The following is a 22341-nucleotide window of genomic DNA, read 5'->3' on the forward strand; positions in this document are numbered from 1 at the left end:
TTCGTTCCCATGCCAGTTCTCGGGAGCAAATGTATAACAGAAATGTGGGCTCCTCCTCTTCAGTTGTTTTTGATACTGAATTTCTTTGATGCATTCATATCTCTTTCCTACATGTGTTCCTTTCTTCCACCCTTGGCTTCATCTTTTCTAGTCTTTTTTTTTTCCTTTTTTCCTCTTTCTGTAAGGGGGGGAGAAAGCAGGACTATTACTCCTTTTAGAGTGGATAGAGTTGATACATCTTTACTAAAAGCCAAAATTTCAGTATGTTTCAAAGTAAAATCAGACTCACTAAAAGAGCCTGTCATCTAGAACACTATGAAATACCTCCAAATACTCATTTATTCAGCAGACAAAAGAATGTCGGGCTTCACTATTATGAAATCAGTAAGCCTCGTGGGAATTTTTTTCATTGGATTCAGACATGTCCAATATAAGACCATATGAAATAAAATAGAATACTAGAGACGTATCAAAGGCCTTCAGAACCCAAAGGAAGAACACTTTCATTTCTATTTTGAAAAAAATTTTGGGGGTTATTTTATTTTTAATTGTATGTATGTGTGTATGCTTGCATGTGGGTATGTGCTTGTGAGTGCTGGTACTCAGAAGACAGAAGAGAATATTGAATCTCTTGGAACTGTAGTTATAGGCAGTTGTGAACTGCCCAGCATGGGTACTGGGAGCTACTGCAAGTTCAGTATATGCTCTTATCTACCAAGCCATCTCCCGAAGCCCTTTGGCTGGTTCTTAAATGCTAAATAGGATAGTTATATTGGAAGGGTCTTTGGAAGTCATCTAGTACAAACTTGGTTTATAATTATATATTACATATTATAATTATGACTATTATTATAATTATAGCTAATGATAGGATTGGAAGAAAACCCATATATTCTGATTGCTCCATTATTGAGTACCTTTTGCACTGTACTGTACCGTTTATTTGCTTTAAGAGTTTTAGATAAAACTTGCCTTGTCACATATTTACTTCGTGCTTTTCAAGTTTACTATTCTTCCTACTCCTGCTTCAAGGTTAAAGATACGTGAAGTTTGATGCTATAGGCAGTAAAAGGCTTTGGGTCCACCTGCTACTAAAGTGCTGTTTATATTTTTTAAAATCTTTCTATTTTTTTTTTTTTTAAACAGCTTTTGCTAGAAGGAATTAATGCTAAACTCTTAAGTGATTCAATTTACAAACATACCTTTGAAGTAAATAATTCAAGGGTGAGTGTCTTAGTGACTTTGCATTGCTGTGATAAAATACATGATAGAAGCAACTTATGGGGGGAAAGGCTTAGTGTAGCTCATGGTTTTGCAGAGCTGCAGTAAATAATGGTGAGAAAATCATGGTGGGAGGAGCATGTAGCTGAGGCCATTCAAAGGACCAGGAAGCAAAGAGCAAGGCCAGAACCAGGAGATGAGTATAACCTTCAGAGCCATGACCTGGTGACCTACTTCCACCAGCTTAGTCCTCATTTCCTCAAACTTTCAGAGCCTCCCACAGTAGCCACACCAGCTGTGGAACATGAGCCTTTAGTGAGCATTGCATATACAAATTCTGACAGTTTGACCACATTGAGGCTATTTAGGAAAATTACTTAATGTGTTAAGAAAGTCAAAAGCCAGTCCTGTCTGCACTTTTGTGTTTGCTTCCATCGGTTTTTAAAATGCTGTGTTGGGAACTTCAAGAGGTGGCGATTTAATTTTACTTTGGTGTTTTTATATTTATTACTCTCACAGTGGATATAGTCTTAAAGTTTAAAAGCCAGTATCGTTCGGTTGAAATGAAGACAATTTCCTATATATACAGTAGTATCACTTTAATAGAACACAGTTGGAGTTCTGTATATAATTTTTAATACCTTGAGTCTTTCCTATATTCATGTTATATAATTACCTCATAAGTATATTATTCTTAACTTACAAGAGAGCCCTTGAGCCTTTCTCTTCACCATTTTGTAGCTAGGTTTCTTGTGCGGGTTTTATGAGTTTCTAATCACTTTACTGCATGATTTGTCATTTGTACTACTGCCACACTAATTCAGAGGCACATCTGTCACTATGCTTTGCCTCTCAAAGTAATTATTTGAAATTATTCTATCTTCAAGACCTTCCAGGGTTTGGTGAGATCGCTTAGTGAGTAATGGTGCTTTCTACCCATATATGCAAGCCTTTGACCCAAGTTCATCTCCTGAACCCATGCACAGGTGAAAAGAGAGGACCAGCTCCATAGAGTTGTCCTCTGACCTCATGTAATTATATAACATGAGTATATGTCATGCAGTATGACAAGCCTCCTTTTGCCGTCACAAACAAGCATAGTCATAATAAACAATTTCAAAGGATCTTCCAGTGCAACTTAGTAAATACCAGTGAGCACCTGCTTGGTGTAGCTGGAGTTTTCTCCAGTTCTACCCGGGCCCATAGCCACTCAGACCCAAGTAAACACACAGAGACTTATATTAATTAAAACTGTTTGGCCTAATGGCTCAAGCCTCTTGTTAGCTAGATCTTACATCTTAAATTAATCCATTTCTATAAATCTATACCTTGCCACATGGTTCATGGCTTACTGGTATCTTTACATCTTGCTTCTCCTGGTGGCTGTGGCCAGCAGTGTCTCCTGACTCAGCCTTCCTGTCCCCAGAATTCTCCTCTCTGCTTATCCTGCCTATACTATACTTTTTGTCTGGCTACTGGCCAATCATCATTTTATTTATCAATCAATCAGCAACACATTCACAGCATTCCCAGCACTTTCTCTTTTCTTTTCTTTCTTTCTTTCTTTTTTTTTTTTTTTCCAAAAGGGAAGGTTTTAACTTTAACACAGTAAATGTTTGCTTGGGTTTGAGTGGCTACAGGCCCGGGTGGGACTGGAGAAAACTCCAGTCACAGCTTGGTCCTTTCTGTGACACTGGACCTCTTTTATGCCTTTACTCCTACTGGTCCCTCTTATTAAAGCATTCTTTTCTTCCTGTTATCCACTCTCCTCTCCCTGTCCCTCTTTTTCTTGTCTGTATGCATGTATGTATATTTAAATGTAACTGCCCATGTGTGTATGTGTGGCCCAAGATTGACATGGCATCTCTTTCTCTCCACCTTATGTTTTGAGACAGGGTGTTGCACTGAACCCGAAGCTCACCCTTTTGGTTAGGCTTGCTGCCCAGTGGACCCTATTTCTGTCCCCAGCACTGGGATTACAGATAGTGCTGTGTCTTTTATGTGATTCCTGGAGATCTGAGTGCAGGTCCTCATGCATGTGCAGTAAGCACTCTTACCCACTTTCTAGAAGACCGAGCCTACTTCATTGCTCAGTGTCACATTCAGGAAATTAGTCTAGGTTTGTTTGTTTGTTTGTTTGTTTTTACTTTGCCTTAACGGTGTAGTTCCTCAAAAATTCATTGTTAATTCTCCAATATTACTTTCTACTTTTTGCTTTGGCTAGATATTCTCATTAGCTATTCTCTCTCATATTCAACTGTAAGACCTTTGGCAATAGGAACTGTTTTATTATCACAATACCTAGTCTGTTTACTAATTTCTTAAATAATTGTTTATGTACATTATATATTGATAATCACTGCTTTCAGGTTCTTGAGTAAGAGGCCATTTACATTTACTGGTTATATTTTATTTTTCCAAGTTAAAAGCTGCATATCATTACTTGGTTTTCTAAAGCAACTATATCTGTATTTTAGCTATAGTTAACAGAAGGTTGGTAAGAGAATTACAGTTTTATTAACCTCAACATGTACAGTATAGATTTACTGGCAGGTGATTTTTAACAATGTTAGTATAGTTTTAAATAACTGGACTTTTTCTTTTTTTAGTGCATTTGCACAGTATAACTTGGACCAGTTTACACCAGTAAAAATTGAAGGCTATGAAGATCAGGTATGTCTCATAAAACACAAAATCCCACTTTTTGTTTTATTTATAAAATTTTATCTGGGAAGAATTATGAGATGGTATAATATTAATCATTTTAATCATAGACATTTACTGGCAAAATAATTGAAGTGGTCATTTATCAGAAAGTCACTTTCAGTACTAACCTGGTGTAGTGGCTTATACCTTTTGTTCCAGCCTTTAATTCAAGGACAGCTTGTTACATAGTGAGTACCAAGATAGCCTGAGCTACATTGAATAACCTTGCTTTCAAAAACATAAGATGGGGGCAGGAGAGATGGCTCAGCGGTTCAGAGCACTGGCCGCTCTTTGACAAGTCCTGAGTTCAATTCCCAGCAGCCACATGGCGGTCACAACCATCTTCTACTGGGATCTGATGTCCTCTTCTGGCATAAAGGTGTACATGCAAATAAGAGCACTCATACATAAAATAATAAGGTTCCTAGAAAATAATTGCTTTAAATCTACAAGTCTTTCTGTATTCTTTTCTAAAACAACTCACAAGAGGTCATTCCTTTTTTTGTTCTTTAGAGCTGTCATAGTCAGTGACTGGTGATTCTGTTAAGTCATAATTACATGGATTGCATCAACTAAGGGGACAGTATAAGAAAAAAGGTTTGAAAGAACGTGAAATGTTTGGTTGCTGCTGTTTGGCATGATTATGTAATACAAGTTTTGTAGTTCAAGGGAAGAACTGTAAGACTAGACAGATAATTTGTAACAAAAGGGAAAACATACATAGCTCTGCATGTGTGGGAGTAGTGAGGTGAGTCAGAAGTTAAGAGGGCGAGCTGCTCTTCTAGAGGACCCAAGTTTGGTTCCCGGCAACCACTTCAGATAGGTCACAACTATGTAACTTCTGCTGCAGAGGTTCTGATGCCCTCTTTTGGTCTCTGTGAGCACCTACACTCATATGAACAGACCCGCAAACATGCATACACATAATATATTTTTAAAGATATATAGTCATACTTGTTTATTTCTGCAGAGATTTTGGTCTTTTGATTTTTTTTTTAGTTGGTTACCATTACAAGCAATACTACATTGATTATCTTTGTATTCCTGGTAACATTGACAATGGTTTTCTTTAATCCCTAGAAGAAAATGTGCTACATTAGAAAGTACATCTTTTTCAAATGTTTAATGGTTCCTAAAGTCATTTTAACAAGCTAGCAGCATAATTTCAATACTTCAAAACAAAAAAGTTCTTAAGAACTGGTGTATACTAATTTCACACATGAGTATAGGTTTAAAACTTTAAAATTAGTAACCAATAAGGGGCCAGTAAGATGGCTTAGTGAGTAAAAGCACTTGCAGTGCAAGCCTGATGACCTGATTTTGACCCCTGGAACCCACAGTGGAAAGAGTGACCTGACTGAAAAGCTGTCGTCTAAGCCAGACTTGGTGGTGCATGACTTTAATCCCAGGCCTTAGGAGGCAGAGGCTGGCAGATCTCTGAGTTCAAGGCCAGCCTGGTCTACAAAGCAAGTTTCAAGACCTGTCTCTAGAAGGACAAAAACAAAACGAAAGACTTTCTTCTGATAATAATTGCTATGTGTCGATTAAAGTTTAAAAAGTTAGCCAGGTGGTGGTGGCACACGCCTTTAATCCCAGCACTCGAGAGGCAGAGGCAGGAGTTAGAGACCATCCTGATCTAGAGTGAGTTCTAGGACAGCCAGGGCTACACAGAGAAACCCTGTCTCAAAAAAAAAAGTAAATAAATAAATGGATAAAATTTTGGAAATAAAAAGATACAGTTTAAAAAGTATCTATTGTAAATAAGAACAATGTTAAGGATTTACAATATTTCACCATTTTTTAATGGTGCTTTACCCTTCTCCAGAAAAGAAAATAAAGAGATGACATGCAAGTAATAGATTGGTGGATTAAGTTATATTAACACCGTTGAATATTACGCAACCATTAAAGAGGATAGTGAAAGATAGCTAATAGACTTTAAGGGATTTCCATAGATGTTTATGTTGAGAAAAATCCAGGTATGTGTGTGGCTTTATGAGAGAATAAGACCACCAGAGCCATGCTATGGCCAAAAGGCAAAACTTGATTCAGGCTACGAACTGCCAGGCTGTTCCCAAGAGAAGGAAGTGTAACACTGCTGAAAGAGAGTTTGGGCTTTTATAGGGTCTTTTAATTGGGCAGGAATGTGGCAGGAGAGCATTAAGGGGAAGGAATTGTCATAGACAAAAGGAACTGTATGGAGTTTGGTGGGTAGGTTTTCCTCTTGTCATTAGGATAACAGGAGGTTGTGGTCAAGTTCTGTTGAGACAGGGTGTCAGCAGACTTCTGAGGAAGTATAAAATCCTCAGTTTCCTTTTTCCCAATGAGGCTGGGTCCCACACGGTCATCCATCTTGGTTTCTTAGGTGCTTTTCATCTTGGGCCAAAGGTCTGGGCCAGCCCAACAAGAGGCATAAAAATGTGTATGTTTATAAGCATTTTTATCGTTCTTTGAAAACAATGGCCCACAAGCCATAAGTGTATGCAGATACATAGATAGGTAGATGTGCATATTTATCTAATGTGGCATTTTTTACCACAATAATTTTAGAAAAGCTACATCCTTTGTTGTCAGCATGATTTACATCAGAGGGATGGGAAAGTTCTGTCATGGGTCAGTATTCACAGACTAGGACAGCTACAGAAGAAAAGGTTTTTGTGTTTCTTTAAATTTTTTTTTATGTAAGACACAAAATAAAAGGGTTATTAATATATTTCTTAAATTACATAAATGTATAAATTATGTTTTTAAACTTTTGGAAGTTAGTAGTAGTGATTAGTTTATAAGAAACAAAAACACATGCTGGATTACAGAAAAGACTTTGGGCACCAAACAAAGGACTGAAGAGCCGCTGGATTAAAACCATGAGATTGACAGGATCTTGGTTTTTAGGGACTCAGGACTGCTATCAGAAATAGTAAGCTGTGGCTCATTGTGTGGGTAGGAGGATAGATGGATGGAGGATAGTCAGTTCCCCACTTAGTGTCCAAAAACTGTATTAAAAGATACAATAATGCACACTAATTGAGAATACTCCCTGTATCCTTGGGCCTACTCTTTAAAAGAATATATTTGCACAATATACTTAAAGCAGTTGCTTACAGTATAATTGTACAGTTTCAGAAAGTGGATTAAGCAAGTGTTTGTTACTATGTGTTTGTTACTATGCATTCATGTTAATATTTTTTCCTAAATTCATTTGAAAATTAAAGGTGTTGATAACAGAACATGGAGACTTGGGAAATGGAAAGTTTTTGGATCCAAAAAACAGAATCTGTTTCAAATTTGATCATTTAAGAAAGGAAGCAACTGATCCAAGACCATACGAAGCAGAAAATGCAATTGAATCATGGAGAACTTCAGTAGAAAATGCACTTCGAGCTTATGTAAAAGAACATTATCCGAATGGGGTCTGCACTGTGAGTCATCAGTGGGCAGTTCTTCCTTTTGTTTCTTACACATATGTGACAGTTTGTATAAATCCCCAAAATTTACAGTAATGTGTAGAACTAACAGCTATAGCTTCTAACTTTTTTCTTCAAAGAATGTTTATCTTTCTAAAAATACATTATGATATCCTCAAATGGTAGACTGTGCATTAAACTCAATTCAGATAGACACTGGATTAAAGAAAATGATGGCACTATCTTTAGTCTTCTGTCCATGTCTCATCTCAGTCCAGCTAAAATTAACTGTAATTCAGTTACAGAAAACTTAGAAGGAATAAAATAATTTAGAAATGGAATCACTTCAAGTATTTTTTAGTTTCCTGTTGTTTTAATGTTATTTGTTCATTGATTTAATGTATTTTATTTTCAGAATGAAATATAATAGGAAATCTGAATGTTTTTTGTATTTGAACTTTCTTAGGATTATTTATATTCAGATAGGCTCTTTAGCACCTGAGTTTGGTCTTCTCCATAGCCATAGTGATCTTTAGAAATGCAGATAAGATCCTGAAAAATCCCTCACTTAGAATCCTTCAGAAATTTAATCGAGATAGAGTCTGGGCATCTGAGCAAGCTTGTGAAGCCACATGGCCTTGATTCTGTTTACCTACCCAACCTAAAATGACTATACATCACAGTTTATGCCTACTTTCTACAGTACCTTCTAGATGCTTTAAAATTAGATATTCTGTGGCCCTACGTAAACTCATTGTTGTTCTTGTTTTCTTTGCCAATAGGTGTATGGCAAAAAAATAGATGGGCAACAAACCATTATTGCATGCATAGAAAGCCATCAGTTCCAAGCAAAAAACTTTTGGTAAGTTAAAGTTTTGTGTACTTAATTTTAACATTATTTATATTCCATGTAACACAGACTAAACCTTGTGTGTGACTAAGAGCAATATAAACTTGGTATATAAAACTACTGCCCTTTGAGAATTTGAAAGATACTTCATTCATAATGATCATCCCGGTCATTGGAATGCAGTAAATCTGATGACATTCATCAAAGAGTATAGGAGAACAGAACAGTTTGGGAAAGGAATAGGGGCAACCTAAGCGAGCATGTGTTCTCTTGTAAGCAGACCAGGTGGCAGGTCCATCTGCTCATGCTGAGAACGGGTGTTCCTGTATGAGGCTTATTCAGGAGAGAGGACAGAAATGTTAAAAAACTAAGAACCATGAGTCTTCTTTAAACTTATTTTTTTTTGGTTTTTCGAGACAGGGTTTCTCTGTGTAGCTTTGCGCCTTTCCTGGAACTTGCTTTGGAGACCAGGCTGGCCTTGAACTCACAGAGATCCGCCTGGCTCTGCCTCCCGAGTGCTGGGATTAAAGGCGTGCGCCACCACCGCCCGGCGTCTTCTTTAAACTTGGGAACTTTAGGTTAGACTGTGTGTGTGTGTGTGTGTACACATGGTTTTGTTGGATAATATGAAAAGGTAGAATTACAATCATACTTTATAACCACGTACAAAACAGTTTTTTGTATAAAAATCTGCATTTCCCATATTTATTTGCCCCATTAATCAGGTGTTTGGAAAACTGTTGAGTTTTTATTCTGGGATTGTGTATTATGAATTTCTAAGGTTAACTAGATTTTTACTAGTTCAAATTGAATGAAATCGTAGTTTTGGACCCCTTTTTGTTAATACGTTATGAATAAGTATGGAAATGTTTACCTTTCAAATATATTGAGTTTTGTTTCATTAGCCAAGTTGTTTGGGGATCCTCTTGAGGGTAAAGTTAAAAATGTCAGTAACCCAGTTAGACCAGTTTGGGCCCTAACCCAAGGCTTCTCCATTACTTAGTCATGTCAGAAATGAATGCCGGGTTACATAAAGGTTAGTCTAGAATATTTGGAGGAATGCAAATTCATCATCCATATCTAAACATATACCTAACTGACAGACTACAGCTTCCTAAAGATTGGGGCATACAGAGGTTCTCCATCTTAGCTCCATAATCCTAAATTAGTAAATCTTTAGGAAGTTATTGTTTATATATTTTTGTTCCAGGAAATAAAAATAAAATCAGCTGTTGAGGTTGAACTATTAAGTAAAAGTTGTTACTAAGCTTTATTTATAAATCTTCTGGGGAACTTATTACTGACTTTCAAAAGTAACCTTGAGCTGCTTTACTATATAGTAAATGAATGAAATGTCTTGAGTTTTCTATTCCCATTATATCATTTTACATACTGACTCCTTATTTTAGTCACCACTGTGATACTGTATCTTTGAAGCTAAAAATGAGTTTCACATTGTAGAAAAAATAAATTTTAGGCTGGGCTTGGTAGTGTACAACTGTAATCCCAGCACTCAGGACGCCAAGGCATGAGGATTGGAGGATTACAGCCTACCTAGGTTCATGGTGAGACCCTGTTTCAAAGCAAAAACAAAAACAGAACCTAAGAAGAGCAAGGTAGTCTTAAGAGTTTCTTAGACTTCACTTCAAATCATCACATTTGTTTCCTCGTGTCTGGCAGTGTTAGGATCTTAATAAATACTAGTTGAAGGAACACATATTTGCAATTATAAAATTAATAAAAGAGATATAGACTATTAATGAAAACTAAGACATGTTGGCCATTTACTCTGTTGAGGGAAAGGTATATAAGAACCTTTTGAAATTATTCTCCAATTGTGGTACTATTAAGTGAGTTGGATTTTTTTTTCTTGGCATAGTCAGTGGCAGTATATGTATATTCTCAGAGTAATGCATGTATTTAGGATTCAGGTTTTTCTTGGTATAATGCCTTAATAAAAAAAAATAACTTATTTTGGAAATGTGAAACAAAAATGGTGAGATTTAGATTATGTTTCAGCCAGGCTTCTGTGCATATGCTTAGATAAGCCACTCAAAGACCTGTTACTCATTACATTAGCTTTTAGTTTTCAGATAATGTGTGTTGACTGTAAGTATGAGGATTTTGTCATTATATAGACTTTTCTCATGGGCTAAGAAACCTGGAAGTAATCTTATAGTGAACAGTAGTCTAACGATCCATTAAGAGAAACTTTTTTAAAAACTCAGTAAAGCAAAATAGAATGTACAAAGAAAAAAAATGACTGAAAAGGATTTCTGTGCAAAGAATGTCAGAAAAGAAGTATGAAAACAATAAACCAACTGTGTATTATTTCCTGTTGTGAATGTGCTAATTTGTATACCAGCACCAAACCCCTTTCTGAAAGTGGTGCCTTTTGTGTGAAATCTTAAATCTCAGGTCGGAAAAGGCAACTGTATTTACCAGTGTATCTCTAGGTAGCAAAACTTAACTGATTATTTGTTGTTACTTTGTGTCATTTGGTAAATGTCAAACAGTTCCATTTGTGTTTGGGGATAAGCCATGATACTTCAAAAGTTGAATTATTTCTTAAATCACTTGAGGGACTGGGGAGATAGCTCAGTTGGTAACTCGTGAGGACCTGAGCTTGATCTCCACGATGGTGCACTGAGCTAGAGCGGAGAAAACTGGTGGACCCCTGGGGTTCTCTGATAATCCAACCTAGCAAACTAGGTGAGCTCTGAAAAAAAAAAAAAAAACAAGGTGGATGCCTCCTTAGATACAACACCCAAAGTGTCCCTCCATGTGCCTGAATACATGTGTACCCTCCCTACTCAAACATACAAAAAGAAGTAGTTTAAAACTCTTAAGAGTGTTTTAGGGCCAGCAAGATGATGATTCAGCAGGTAAAGACATCACTTGCCAAGCTTGATGCTCTAAATGTGCTTCCTGGAACCCACACAATAGAGGAGCAACAAGTTGTCCTCTGACCTCCACGTGCATGAAGTGGCACATGGATACATACACATATGCACAAAATACATAAATACATACATGTTAAAACAATTCTTATGTTAGTTTTGAATTGTATTTTAAGCTTTAGTTCTAGAATTCTGAATTATATTCATTATGAATGTCTTTTCTTGGGTAAAGAGTTAATGTATCTTAAAACTGAACTTTGAATCTCTTGAATATTTCAGTGGTTATAAAGTCTGCGCCCAATGTCTTTCTCCTATCCTGTTTCACACTGTAACATTAAATTTAAACCTGAAACAATATTGATTCAAATTATTTTCCCTGCCCTTATTTACAGCTGCTGTTTTTATTTTTAAGGAATGGTCGTTGGAGGTCAGAGTGGAAGTTTACAGTCACTCCTTCCACCACACAGGTGGTTGGCATCTTGAAAATTCAGGTATGAAATAAAGAGATAATTTAAGGATCTCTAGAAGGTTCTGAACCAAGACATAGCTAAGCAGCTTATACTTTCATAGTGCACCATAACCTTTCTAGGTTTTTTTTTAGGGCAGTGGGAAAAACAAGTAGTGTTCTTTTTAAGTCTTTTAAGTAACCTGTCACTTAATTCCCTAGTTATTAAAAGTCCTTGAAGATAGCTGACAGTTTCTGAAACAGAGCTAAAATTAGATGCTGCCCTTTGGTCTCCTCTTCATACAGTTTGTTCAACTAAGCATTTGAGTTGAGTGTGTTTTATGATCTGAAATGAATGGAGTTGGGTGAAGTATAATAATATATACATATCTTACTATATTACATATGACTTTTAAATAACTTTTTGTTTGAAATGCACTAGAACTGAACTCTGGTTATTAATGTAAATTCCAATATTTATGTAGAACATTTGATATAAATAACTGCTTGTTTGAATATTACTATTACTATATAAGTTAAAGGAATGTACTGGCTAATCTTTGTTTGGGTTCATGCATCACAGTATCACCCATTGTGAAAATTAACTGTAATCTTAAAGCGGTAAAGGAATAAAAATGAACCAGTGCTGAAGCTCTGTCATCTGGCTTTGGTATATTTTCTAGTCTTATGTTCTGTTGCCCTTATATGTTTTTGTGCCTGTTCCTTTAGGGACTCAAGAATAAAAGTTGAGAGCATGAAGTTTTAAATCTGATATCATGAGTTTGAATTCTAACCAGTTATTGTTTGTGTGATTTCAGAAGTTATTTGATCTGCTTATTTCCCTATCTGTTGAAAACAGTTTAAGAGTTTTTAGATTATTTGAGAATTAGTTCATGGGTAAAATGCTTAGAGTCAGAGACAAAGGACTCTGAGTGATGTCATCATTGTTAATGTTTTCCCTTTCAGTTTGGCCTCAGTAGCTCTTACCCAGACGATTAGATCACTTTCAAAGGTGATGCTCCTGTTGGGCCAGCTTGTCCCAGTTCTGCCTTCAGTGCTTAGCATGTATTGAAACTTTATTTTGTTAAACTAGTTTATTCCCTGTCTACTTACTTTTCTATTGCTGTGAAAAGACATCATGACCAAGGCAATTTACAGATGAAAGAGTATTTGGGCTTACAGTTTCAGAGAGTGAATCCTCAGTGGAGCATGGCAGCAATCAGGCAGCCATGGTGCTAGAGCAGTAGCTGATTGCTTATATCCTGATTCATCAGCACAAGGTGCTAACTGGGAATAGTGAGGGCTTTTAAAACCTTAAAGGGGGCCGGGCGGTGGTGGTGCATGCCTTTAATCCCAGCACTCGGGAGGGAGAGGCAGAGGCAGGCGGATCTTTGTGAGTTCTAGGCCAGCCTGGTCTACAGATCAAGATCCAGGAAAGGCACAAAGCTACACAGAGAAAACAACAACAACAAAAACCTCAAAGGGTGCCCCCAGAGACACAGTTCCTCCAACAAGTCCACACCTCCTGATCCTTCCCAAAAAGTTTCACTAGCTCGGGTCCAAGCATTCAGATATATGGGCCTATTGAGACTGTTCTCATCCAAACCACCGTTATGTTTCCTAATCTATTTTTCATGTTGCTTTCACCACAGATAATTTAAAATTTTAAATCTATATTTGTCACTTTCAAGTTTAACACCATTTTGTGGTCCAATAGAAATATTTGCATGATACACAAGACCCAGAGCTGACTAGTGTGTTAACTATGTATTTCCTCAACTATTCCATTGTTCCTGCTTTCTGTGTAGTCCCGCTACAGAATACCACATTCCTGTGATTTATCCCAGAGCTCTTTCTTTTATTCCTTCTGAGAGAATCTGCTAATGTGCTTGTGTTGCAGTATGAAGTAGGAGCTATGTCTTAAAAGCCATATATCTACAGTGTTATATAGCATATAGTAATGAGTCAGTTAATATTTATTGAGTAAATTCATGTCCAGATTTGGGGGAAGTAATTGCTAGAAATATACAAAGAATCAATATTTGGATGAGAATATTAGTTTTTTGTTTTGTTTTAATTTTTTTGTTGTTGTTTTCTTTTTTTTGAGGCAGGGTTTCTTTGTGCAGCCCTGGCCATCCTGGAATTCTCTCTGTAGATGAGGCTAGTCTCAAACTCACAGAGATCCCTTGCTCTGCCTCCCAAGTGCTGGAATTAAAAGCATGTGCCACTATGCCCGGCCAGAAGAGAATATTGTTAGATTAGTTTTAGACATTACAAGTTTGGGCACCAGTGGAATGGCTATGAGGTAAAATATCTAATAGTGACGATTGCTGTATGTGTGAATAATAGCAGGTCTTCTAGACTTAAGGCTGGTGGAGTTCAAAGGTCTAGAGCCCACCAAGAAAGTCTGAGCTTGAGCTGAAACTGGTAGGCATGTCTGTTGATGGAAGTGGTGGTGCCCTGGAAACCATATTTCCATAATGTGCTTGCTTTATTTTCTTTCTCTAACAGGTTCATTATTATGAAGATGGTAATGTTCAGCTAGTGAGTCATAAAGATATACAAGATTCCCTCACAGTGTCTGTAAGTAATCAATTCCAAAATGAACATAAAATAACCTAATATTTCTGTAAAACAGCAACTTTACAGTTGACTTTTAGTGATATTTCCCCATCAGTTTAAGAGTTTTCCAGTATATTAGAGTTGATGAGAAATTGCAACTCTATACATTGTGGGCAGTTCTGTGGGGTAATTCTCATACTGTTGAATTCATGCTTTTAAAGTTGGAAGTAACTGTGGTTGTGCAGCAGATGCTACCATCTACTTTCTGACATGACGGAATTGTCTATTATGGACATTTCATACAACCAATATTTTAATAATGTTTTTTGTTACTGACTTTTTCCAGTTTAATAGTTTTGGTCTTTGTCTTCTGTTATGGTTTAAATCCCTTTTGTTGCCAAATAATATTCTACTGTATGGGTATGTACCTTCATTCACCCACCAGTTAGTCTAGGCATTGCTGTTTTCCAGCTTCTTTTGGACATCCATGTACTATTTTTTGTGTAGACCTTTAAATTTTTTTGTTGTACATAGGAGTGGAATTGTTGATTCATGTGATGTGTTTAGTATTTTGAACTACTGCCAGATTGTTTCCCAGAGTTACAACCATTTTAGTTTCATAGCAGTAGATGAGGGCTCCATATTTTCTACTTCCTTGCTAAAAGTTGGCTTTTTGATTACAGCTCTTTGTCTTAAGGTTATCTGCTCCTGTGAGAAAGCACCATGACTGAAAGCAACCTGAGGAGGAAAGAGTTTATTTCATTTTATATTTCACAGTCCATCTGTCCTAGTCGCTTTGCTGTGGCTGTGATAAAGCACCATGACTGAGGCAGTGTAGGGACGGACAGAGTTTATTTGGGGCTTATGGTTACAAAGGGTAGGACTCTATCGCTTTCCTGCCAGGAGGCAGCAGACAGACAGGAATGGCACTGGAACAGAAGCTGGCTGAGAGCACACTTTCTAAAGCATGAACAGGAAGCAGAAAGCACACTGGCAGTGTCACTTGTCCTTTGAAATCTCAGTGCCCGCTCCCACTTCTAGCAAGGACATGTCTCCTAATCTTACCCAAACAGCCATCAACCAGCAACCAAGTATTCAAATATGAGGCCATGGGGACCATTCTCATCCACACCACCACACCATCATCTAGAGAAGCTGAGGGAGGAATTCAAAGCACTAACTGTAATTGAAGCAGAGACCATGGGGAAATGCTGCTTACTGACTTGGTTCCATGGCTTCTCCAGTTTGCTTTTTTATACAGCCCAGAACCATGTGCCCACAGAGTACTGCACACAGTGGTCTATCTTAGTTACTTAGTTACTCCTACATCAATCTTGATAATCAAGAAAATGTCCCCAGAGACATGTCCAGGGGCCAGTCTGACAGAGGCAGTTCTTCAGTTGAGGTTCCCTCTTCCCAATTGACTCTAGTTTGTGTCAGGTGTGTTTTACTATCTCCCTGATAATTAGGTTGGCCCTTGCCGTGTTTTTATTGGCCATTTCCTTTTTAGGGTGGAGAGGGTTGGTGTATGTTCAGATCCATTGCCTATTTCTCTATTTATTTACTTAATTAGTTTTATGTGAAAGTATGTTTTGCTGATATGTCTCTCTGTGTACAATATGTGAACATCATGCCTGCAGAGGCCAGAAGAGGGCTTTGGATCCACTGGAACTAGAGGTACAAATGGTTGTTGAGCCACCATATGTGTGCTGGGACTAGAACCCAGGTCCTCTGGATAGCCAAGCTGAGCCATCTCTCCAGCTCCTTGTAACGAGTTTTTCTCTGTCCTGCCAGCCAGCTCCCAAGTAACGACCTGGAAACTTATTATTAATTATGAAAGCTCGGCCTTAGCTTAGGCTTGTCCCACTAGCTCTTATAACTTAAATTAACCCATTTATATTAATCTCTGTTTTACCTGTGTGGCTTTTTACTTTTCTTTCATTCTGTATGTCTTATTCCCTCCATGTCTTGTTGGCATCTCCCTGAACCTTGATTACCTCCTCCTTCCTTTCTCTGTGCCAGAAGTCCCACCTACACCTCCTGTGTAACTGTTGGCCATTCAGCTTTTTATTACACCAATCACAGCAATACACCTTCACACAGTGTACAAATGTCCCACAACATTGCCCTATTTCTGTCCAAATAAAAAGGAAAGGTTTAACTCTCATACAGTAAAATTATATACAATAAGGACAATTATCAAGTAAGAAATATATTTACAATGTTCAGTCTATCTGTATTTAGCAAATTTAGAGAAAATATTCCATTATCTATCTTATCTCAGTGAGTCCAATGTTTTGTATCTAATTTATTTTTATCCTAACTTGTAATGCCAGCCCAAAACTATCTTTTTAGACCTCAAAACAGTTTCTTAGATAAACGACTTAAGCTTTTATGTCTCTGAACCCTATATATTTTACATCTCTTATGTAAGTTTCTTTTCTGAATTTGGTAACAAGAAAAACTCTAACTATCTCCTCCTCAACTCCATCAGAGACCTGAAGAGGATATAATATTACCTGAGTAAACAGGAAGTGCAGAGAAAATATCTTCTAAAACTATAGAAATGACAGAAGCAGCTGGCTGCCTGGACAATCACCCAGGATTCCTCTACAATGTTGGGCCATCCATCTTTAGCCTACAGGCCTTGAATATCTGACAGACTTTTGTGAGAAGCAGGAATTTTGAAGGACTGTCCTACCTTGTCTTGGCAAAGTTTAGCAGTCACCGTCTTTTGTGTACTGCTTGTCCAATTTGGACAACATACTGTCAGCAGTCAAGGCAAGGGTAATTTCTTGCTCAGTGGCTAACTTTGCCACATTAATAGCAAACTCCATACAGAGGTTCTTCGATGCCTATCCTTTTTTGAAGTAGATTGGTACTGCCAGGAGCAAATGCCTCTCACTATCATGAAAAGCCTTATAAAGACATCTTAAATGCCATATTCTGAAGGTTTCTGAAGTGTTTGAAGAACATCTATTTATCTAAAATATATCTCTGTATGACCTTGAAAACATAACTAGTATAACTACAAATTTGATTTTTTTTTAAAGATTTATTTATTTATTTTGTATACAGCATGTATGACCAGAAGAGGGCACCAGATCTCATTACAGATGGTTGTGAGCCACCATGTGGTTGCTGGGAATTGAACTCAGGACCTCTGGAACAGCAGTGTTCTTAACCTCTGAGCCATCTCTCCAGCCCCCAAATTTGATTATTAAAGATGACTAAACTACTAACCTTAATTATCCTAAATAGCTTTTAAGGACTATGACTTTACATTTTTAAATGAGCAGCATAGGTACAATACCTTAAACAAGAGTAGAAACATATAAACAATATAACAAAAATAACCTTAAATTTGTATCAGTATACAAAATCCATACCAATGTAAAATATTTGAAGCTGGTAGTTGTTCAAAAGTGGACTCAACAATCCTCCTTTTTATTTCATCATTTCTGAACTATATCCTCCTTCTTCCCTTCAGAAAGAGAGCCCTGAATCTTACCTCCTTTGTTTAGTTCTTTTTCTGACCATGACCAATAGCAACCTGTAACCAGTCCCCCTAAACAATGACAAACATCCATAGCCCACTGAATGACCAAAAACCACCCACCCCACCTCTTGGGAATGTGGGTGTCATGTTCTCTAGGATACTTTCTGTTGTCTGGGGGCAAAAACATCTTTAGGGGATCCTAAGATAATTGGGATAATGATCATATCCTGGGAGAGCTAACTGTATCATTTGTCGTCCAGTCTCTATGTGATGGGAAGTCCTGGTGAGAGTAGTCTGTAAGGCTGGACCATCTCAGCAGCTTTGAAGATGTTCTGGATGCAAAACTCTGAGGAACCCACAACAGGCATTCTGAGAGGCTAGATCACCTGGGATACTTGTCTTTATTGGTGTTTGGTCCTTTTTTTCTTTCAGAAAGCATACAGACTTTTAAAGATAGCATACATATCTGCATTAACACAAGAATGGAATGTGCATTGTGCACAAGTCAATTAAAGATGATTTTTTTTGTTCTATGTTTGAGTAGGTAAAAGGCATCTGTCAACTTTATAAGTCTATTTGGACTGTATAACCAAACTTCTCTCCATGCCATATGAAAGGATTATGTGTAATAAATAAGTCATGAGGACTCTAGCCAGCAAGATTTATCATATCTCATAAGTCTCAGAGCTGTTCCCATGTTGAGGGATCAACTTATCCAGCATCTGTCTTGTAATCTTTCTTGGCATTTTTCCCTCATGTCTGCATCCAAGGTCCTTGGGAGGTCTCCCCTGGTCAAATTTGATCTTTATTAATTTTGAAGAGAACCATAACTTTTCGTTTCCTGTGGAAACAAAGGCATAACCTTTCCCCCAACACAGCACATTGTCTGACTTCCACTCTGAAGCCAAGACATCCCTAAAGTATATAGGCTGGTTTAATTCAGAAGTCCCTTACATCCAATGTCCCTCAGCAGCTGTAGTTCTCTGTTCATTAGCATTCAAAAGATTCAAAAATATAAGGTCCAAATTCCCTATGTCATAATACCCACCCTACGTGGCTTAATTTTTCCTTTTCTTTTTTTTTTAAACTTCTCTCTTTAAGGACTTGATTAGTTTTGAGCCCTTTTTTTTTTTTTTTTCTTTTCTTAATGTCTTTCTCTGTCTCACCAGCCAGCTCCCAAATAATGACATGGAGATTTATTATTAATTATGAAAGCTTGGCTTTAGCTTAGGCTTGTTCCATGAGCTCTTATAACTTGAATTAATCCATTTATATTAATCTATGGTTTTCCTCATGGCTTTTTACCCTTCATTCTGTATGTCTGATTCCCTCCTCTTCCTCCCTGCGCCTCGATTGTTTCCTCTTACTTCCTCTCTCTCTGCTGGAAGTCCTGCCTGTACCTCCTGCCTAGCTATTGGCCGTTCAGCTTTTTCTTATACCAATCACGGCAATACATTTTTGCACAGTCTACAAATATCCCAAATAGCCCCTTTTGTCATTTTCTTTTTTTTTTAAAGATTTATTTATTTATTATGTATACATATGCTAGAAGAGGGCACCAGATCTCATTACAGATGGTTGTGAGCCACCATGTAGTTGCTGGAAATTGAACTCAGGACCTCTGGAACAGCAGCCAGTGCTCTTAACCACTGAGCCATCTCTCTAGCTCCTATTGCTGATTTCTTGATTGTTTATTTCTGCATTTGCTGTTGAGTTGTAAAGTTTATGTAAATTCTAGATGCATGTCTGGGATCAGGTAATTTGTAAATGCTTTCACCATTCTGTGTTTTGTCTTCTCAACTTTCTTATAGAGTCATTTACAAAACAAAACCAATTTTACTGTATTTTATTTTTTTCTTCTATCATTTGTGCTTCTTGTTATAGTAATAGAAACTACTACCTAAACCAAGGTCATGAAAATAAGTACATGATCCTATACCTGACTTTTAAATAATACTGTTTTAAGTTCCTTCAAATTCAAGAATTTTTTATTTCTCCTCAAAGTTCTTTCACTGTTCATTTAATTGTCTTTGCATCTATTTTCTTGTTGAATTTTTTTTTTAACTCTAAAGATACTAACAGTGACATTTCTCTTTAGACATTTGTGTTTATATACTAAAGTACCAGTATATTGTAAATACTAATTTTATAGAAGAATTAGCTTTTTTTGTTTTTTGTTTTGTTTTTTTCGAGACATGGTTTCTCTGTGTAACAGTTCTTGCTGTCCTGGAACTCACTTTGTAGACCATGCTGGCCTCGAACTCACAAAGATACACCTGCCTCTGCATCCCGATGGCTGGGATTAAAGACATGCACCACCACCGCCCAGCCCAGAAGCATTAGCTTTAAGAAACATTTGTGATTATATTAGGCCAGATGCTACCAGAGAAGAAAAATAACACCTTTTTGATATGGGTTCTTGTGGATTCCAAGCTGTCCTCTAACTCCAGATGCCCCTGTCTCAGCCTCCCTTGTGCTGGGATTGCTGGTGAGGTTACCAGGCCTACCTCATTATTTTTTTTAATATTTTCATTGTTGTTTAGGTAATTTCTACATTTAATGCTGATACTTTTCCAAACTTTGTCAGTCACAGCAACTTGTCTATACTCCAGAAAGACGTTATTTCCTGAAGTTAGGTGGCATTTGCAATTATTATTTATAATATTGATTATATAGCAAGGATACATGGTACATCATTGGAGAGTTTGATATTATGGAAAAATTAATTTAAGATTTATGGAAAAGCCGGGCGGTGGTGGCGCACGCCTTTAATCCCAGCACTTGGGAGGCAGAGCCAGGCGGATCTCTGTGAGTTCGAGGCCAGCCTGGGCTACCAAGTGAGTCCCAGGAAAGGCGCAAAGTTACACAGAGAGACCCTGTCTCGAAAAACCAAAAAAAAAAAAAAAAATTATTTATGGAAAAACTCATAGGCTAGTGTTACATGAATTAGTCATAGTAATCAGACATGATTTATATTGTAGTTCTAAGTTTTTAGGACTTTACAAGATTTTCATTGTTACAGTTATATGAGTGCATTTATGCAAATATATACGTCATATTCACATATTACTGTATTATTATTATTATTAGAGAATCTGACAGTAATACTTTATTTTAAAACATAGATATCTATTGATACTTCATTACCACCTGGATTTTTGTCTGGTTAGCTCCCTAGTCTTTTTGATCTCATTTGAAAGAATTCAGATGAGACACAGGGTAGTGTACTCCACAGAGTAAAGTGGAAGGCTCTTTAGGGAAAGAGACTGACATGGATCATACCCTGGAGAGGGAAGAATGGACTGTGGCGTAGACAGTTGTGCTGACTTAGACTTTGGTAGACGTCAGGGAGTTTCTAAAGGCTTTAGAACAGAGCTTTTCTTCTACAAGGTTTTCCTATTGGGTGACTCACAGCTCCGTTTGGATTAACACTTACTAGAGGCAATAATGGCATATGCTTGCTTTTTTGTTTGTTTCATTTTTAACAGAGAGCTTCCAGCTAATTAATAATCGTAAAAGATTTAGGTAGTGAATCTGTTCATGAATTTGGTGGCAGTTTGTGTCTCTGGTGTTAGAGATGAGAATCCTAACCCCCACTACTCCTCATCCCTTTTTTAAACCAGTAATAGAGTCCTCTGGATTCAGTTGCTGGTTTTATAAGCTGTTGATTATGACCGAGTGGACCATCCCAATTGTCCTTCAAGCCTAATTTACATCACTGATAGTAAAACAAGCACAACCATATATTGGCGTGTTAAAATTTGTTTTGAAAATATTTAGAGTAAATGTACTTCAGATTTAAAATATGCTCTTCTTGATTGTTAGGGTTTTTAAAGTCATGGTAAATACTGCACAGTAAATATTTAGGCAAACATACTGATTAACTAGGAATCTATATCTAACATGTTACAGTTGAATTTTTCTTCTGTATATTATTAAAACATCACTTACTAAATTAAATACTGAGACTAGGCTTGTTCTGTGAACTTTAAAAATATTTTCACCTGGTTCTCCTTGGACATAGAATATAATCAATTTTATAATTTTCTTCTTTTTTTAAATGTGCGTGTGTATGTGTCTTTGTTTCTCTGCCTGCCTATATCTGCATGAAGGTATATGTGGGTGTGGATACCAGAAGAGGATGTTGCCTCCCTAGAGCTGGAATTAAAAGGGTGTTTGTAGGACAGCCAGCTTGTGACTTAGTTCCTGCGTTCAGAACTCTGGTCCTCCTGATTGTGTAACAAGAGCTCTTTTTTATTTTTATTTTTGAGACAGGGTCTCACTATGTAGTCTGGCTGTCCTGGAACTCACTATGTAGACCACGCTGACCTCGAATTTATAGAGATCCATTCCCCCCCTCCTCTGCCTCCCACGTGCTGGGATTAAAGGCATGTACCACCGTGCCTGGCCGCAACAAGAGCTTTTAAGCTCTGAGCCATCTCTCCAGCCACACTGTTGTCTTCTTTGCTTGTTATAATCTTCATCTGCACTGTTTATTGACTTAAACATGGCTTTAAAAATAATGGGTTGGTGGTAGTATGCTTGCCTAACATTCACAAATTCCTGTGTTCAATCCCAGCACTGGAGGAAAAAAGTCAATTAAAAAATACAGTGGTTCAATTTTTACTTACTTTTGCTTTTGTTTCAGAATGAGGTGCAAACAGCAAAAGAATTTATAAAGATTGTAGAAGCTGCAGAAAATGAATACCAGGTATGATTATCAAAAGTCCACTGAGGGCTGGTTCTGAAATTCA

The 22341-nt window shown here is 37.2% G+C and overlaps 1 protein-coding gene across 1 annotated transcript in view; it reads left to right on the forward strand.

The window, feature by feature from the left end:
- The window catches only part of Capza2 (capping actin protein of muscle Z-line subunit alpha 2), a 42330-nt gene that overhangs the window by 18306 nt on the left and 1683 nt on the right, over positions 1–22341 (forward strand). The window contains exons 4-9 of the mRNA XM_059257398.1: positions 3831–3894; positions 7140–7346; positions 8114–8193; positions 11494–11572; positions 14038–14109; positions 22236–22298. Of these exons, the coding sequence (XP_059113381.1) occupies positions 3831–3894; positions 7140–7346; positions 8114–8193; positions 11494–11572; positions 14038–14109; positions 22236–22298 (565 nt within the window). The remainder of the gene's footprint in view (positions 1–3830; positions 3895–7139; positions 7347–8113; positions 8194–11493; positions 11573–14037; positions 14110–22235; positions 22299–22341) is intronic.

Source organism: Peromyscus eremicus, chromosome 3 (genome assembly GCF_949786415.1).
Source record: "Peromyscus eremicus chromosome 3, PerEre_H2_v1, whole genome shotgun sequence".
Taxonomy (NCBI): Eukaryota; Metazoa; Chordata; class Mammalia; order Rodentia; family Cricetidae; genus Peromyscus; species Peromyscus eremicus.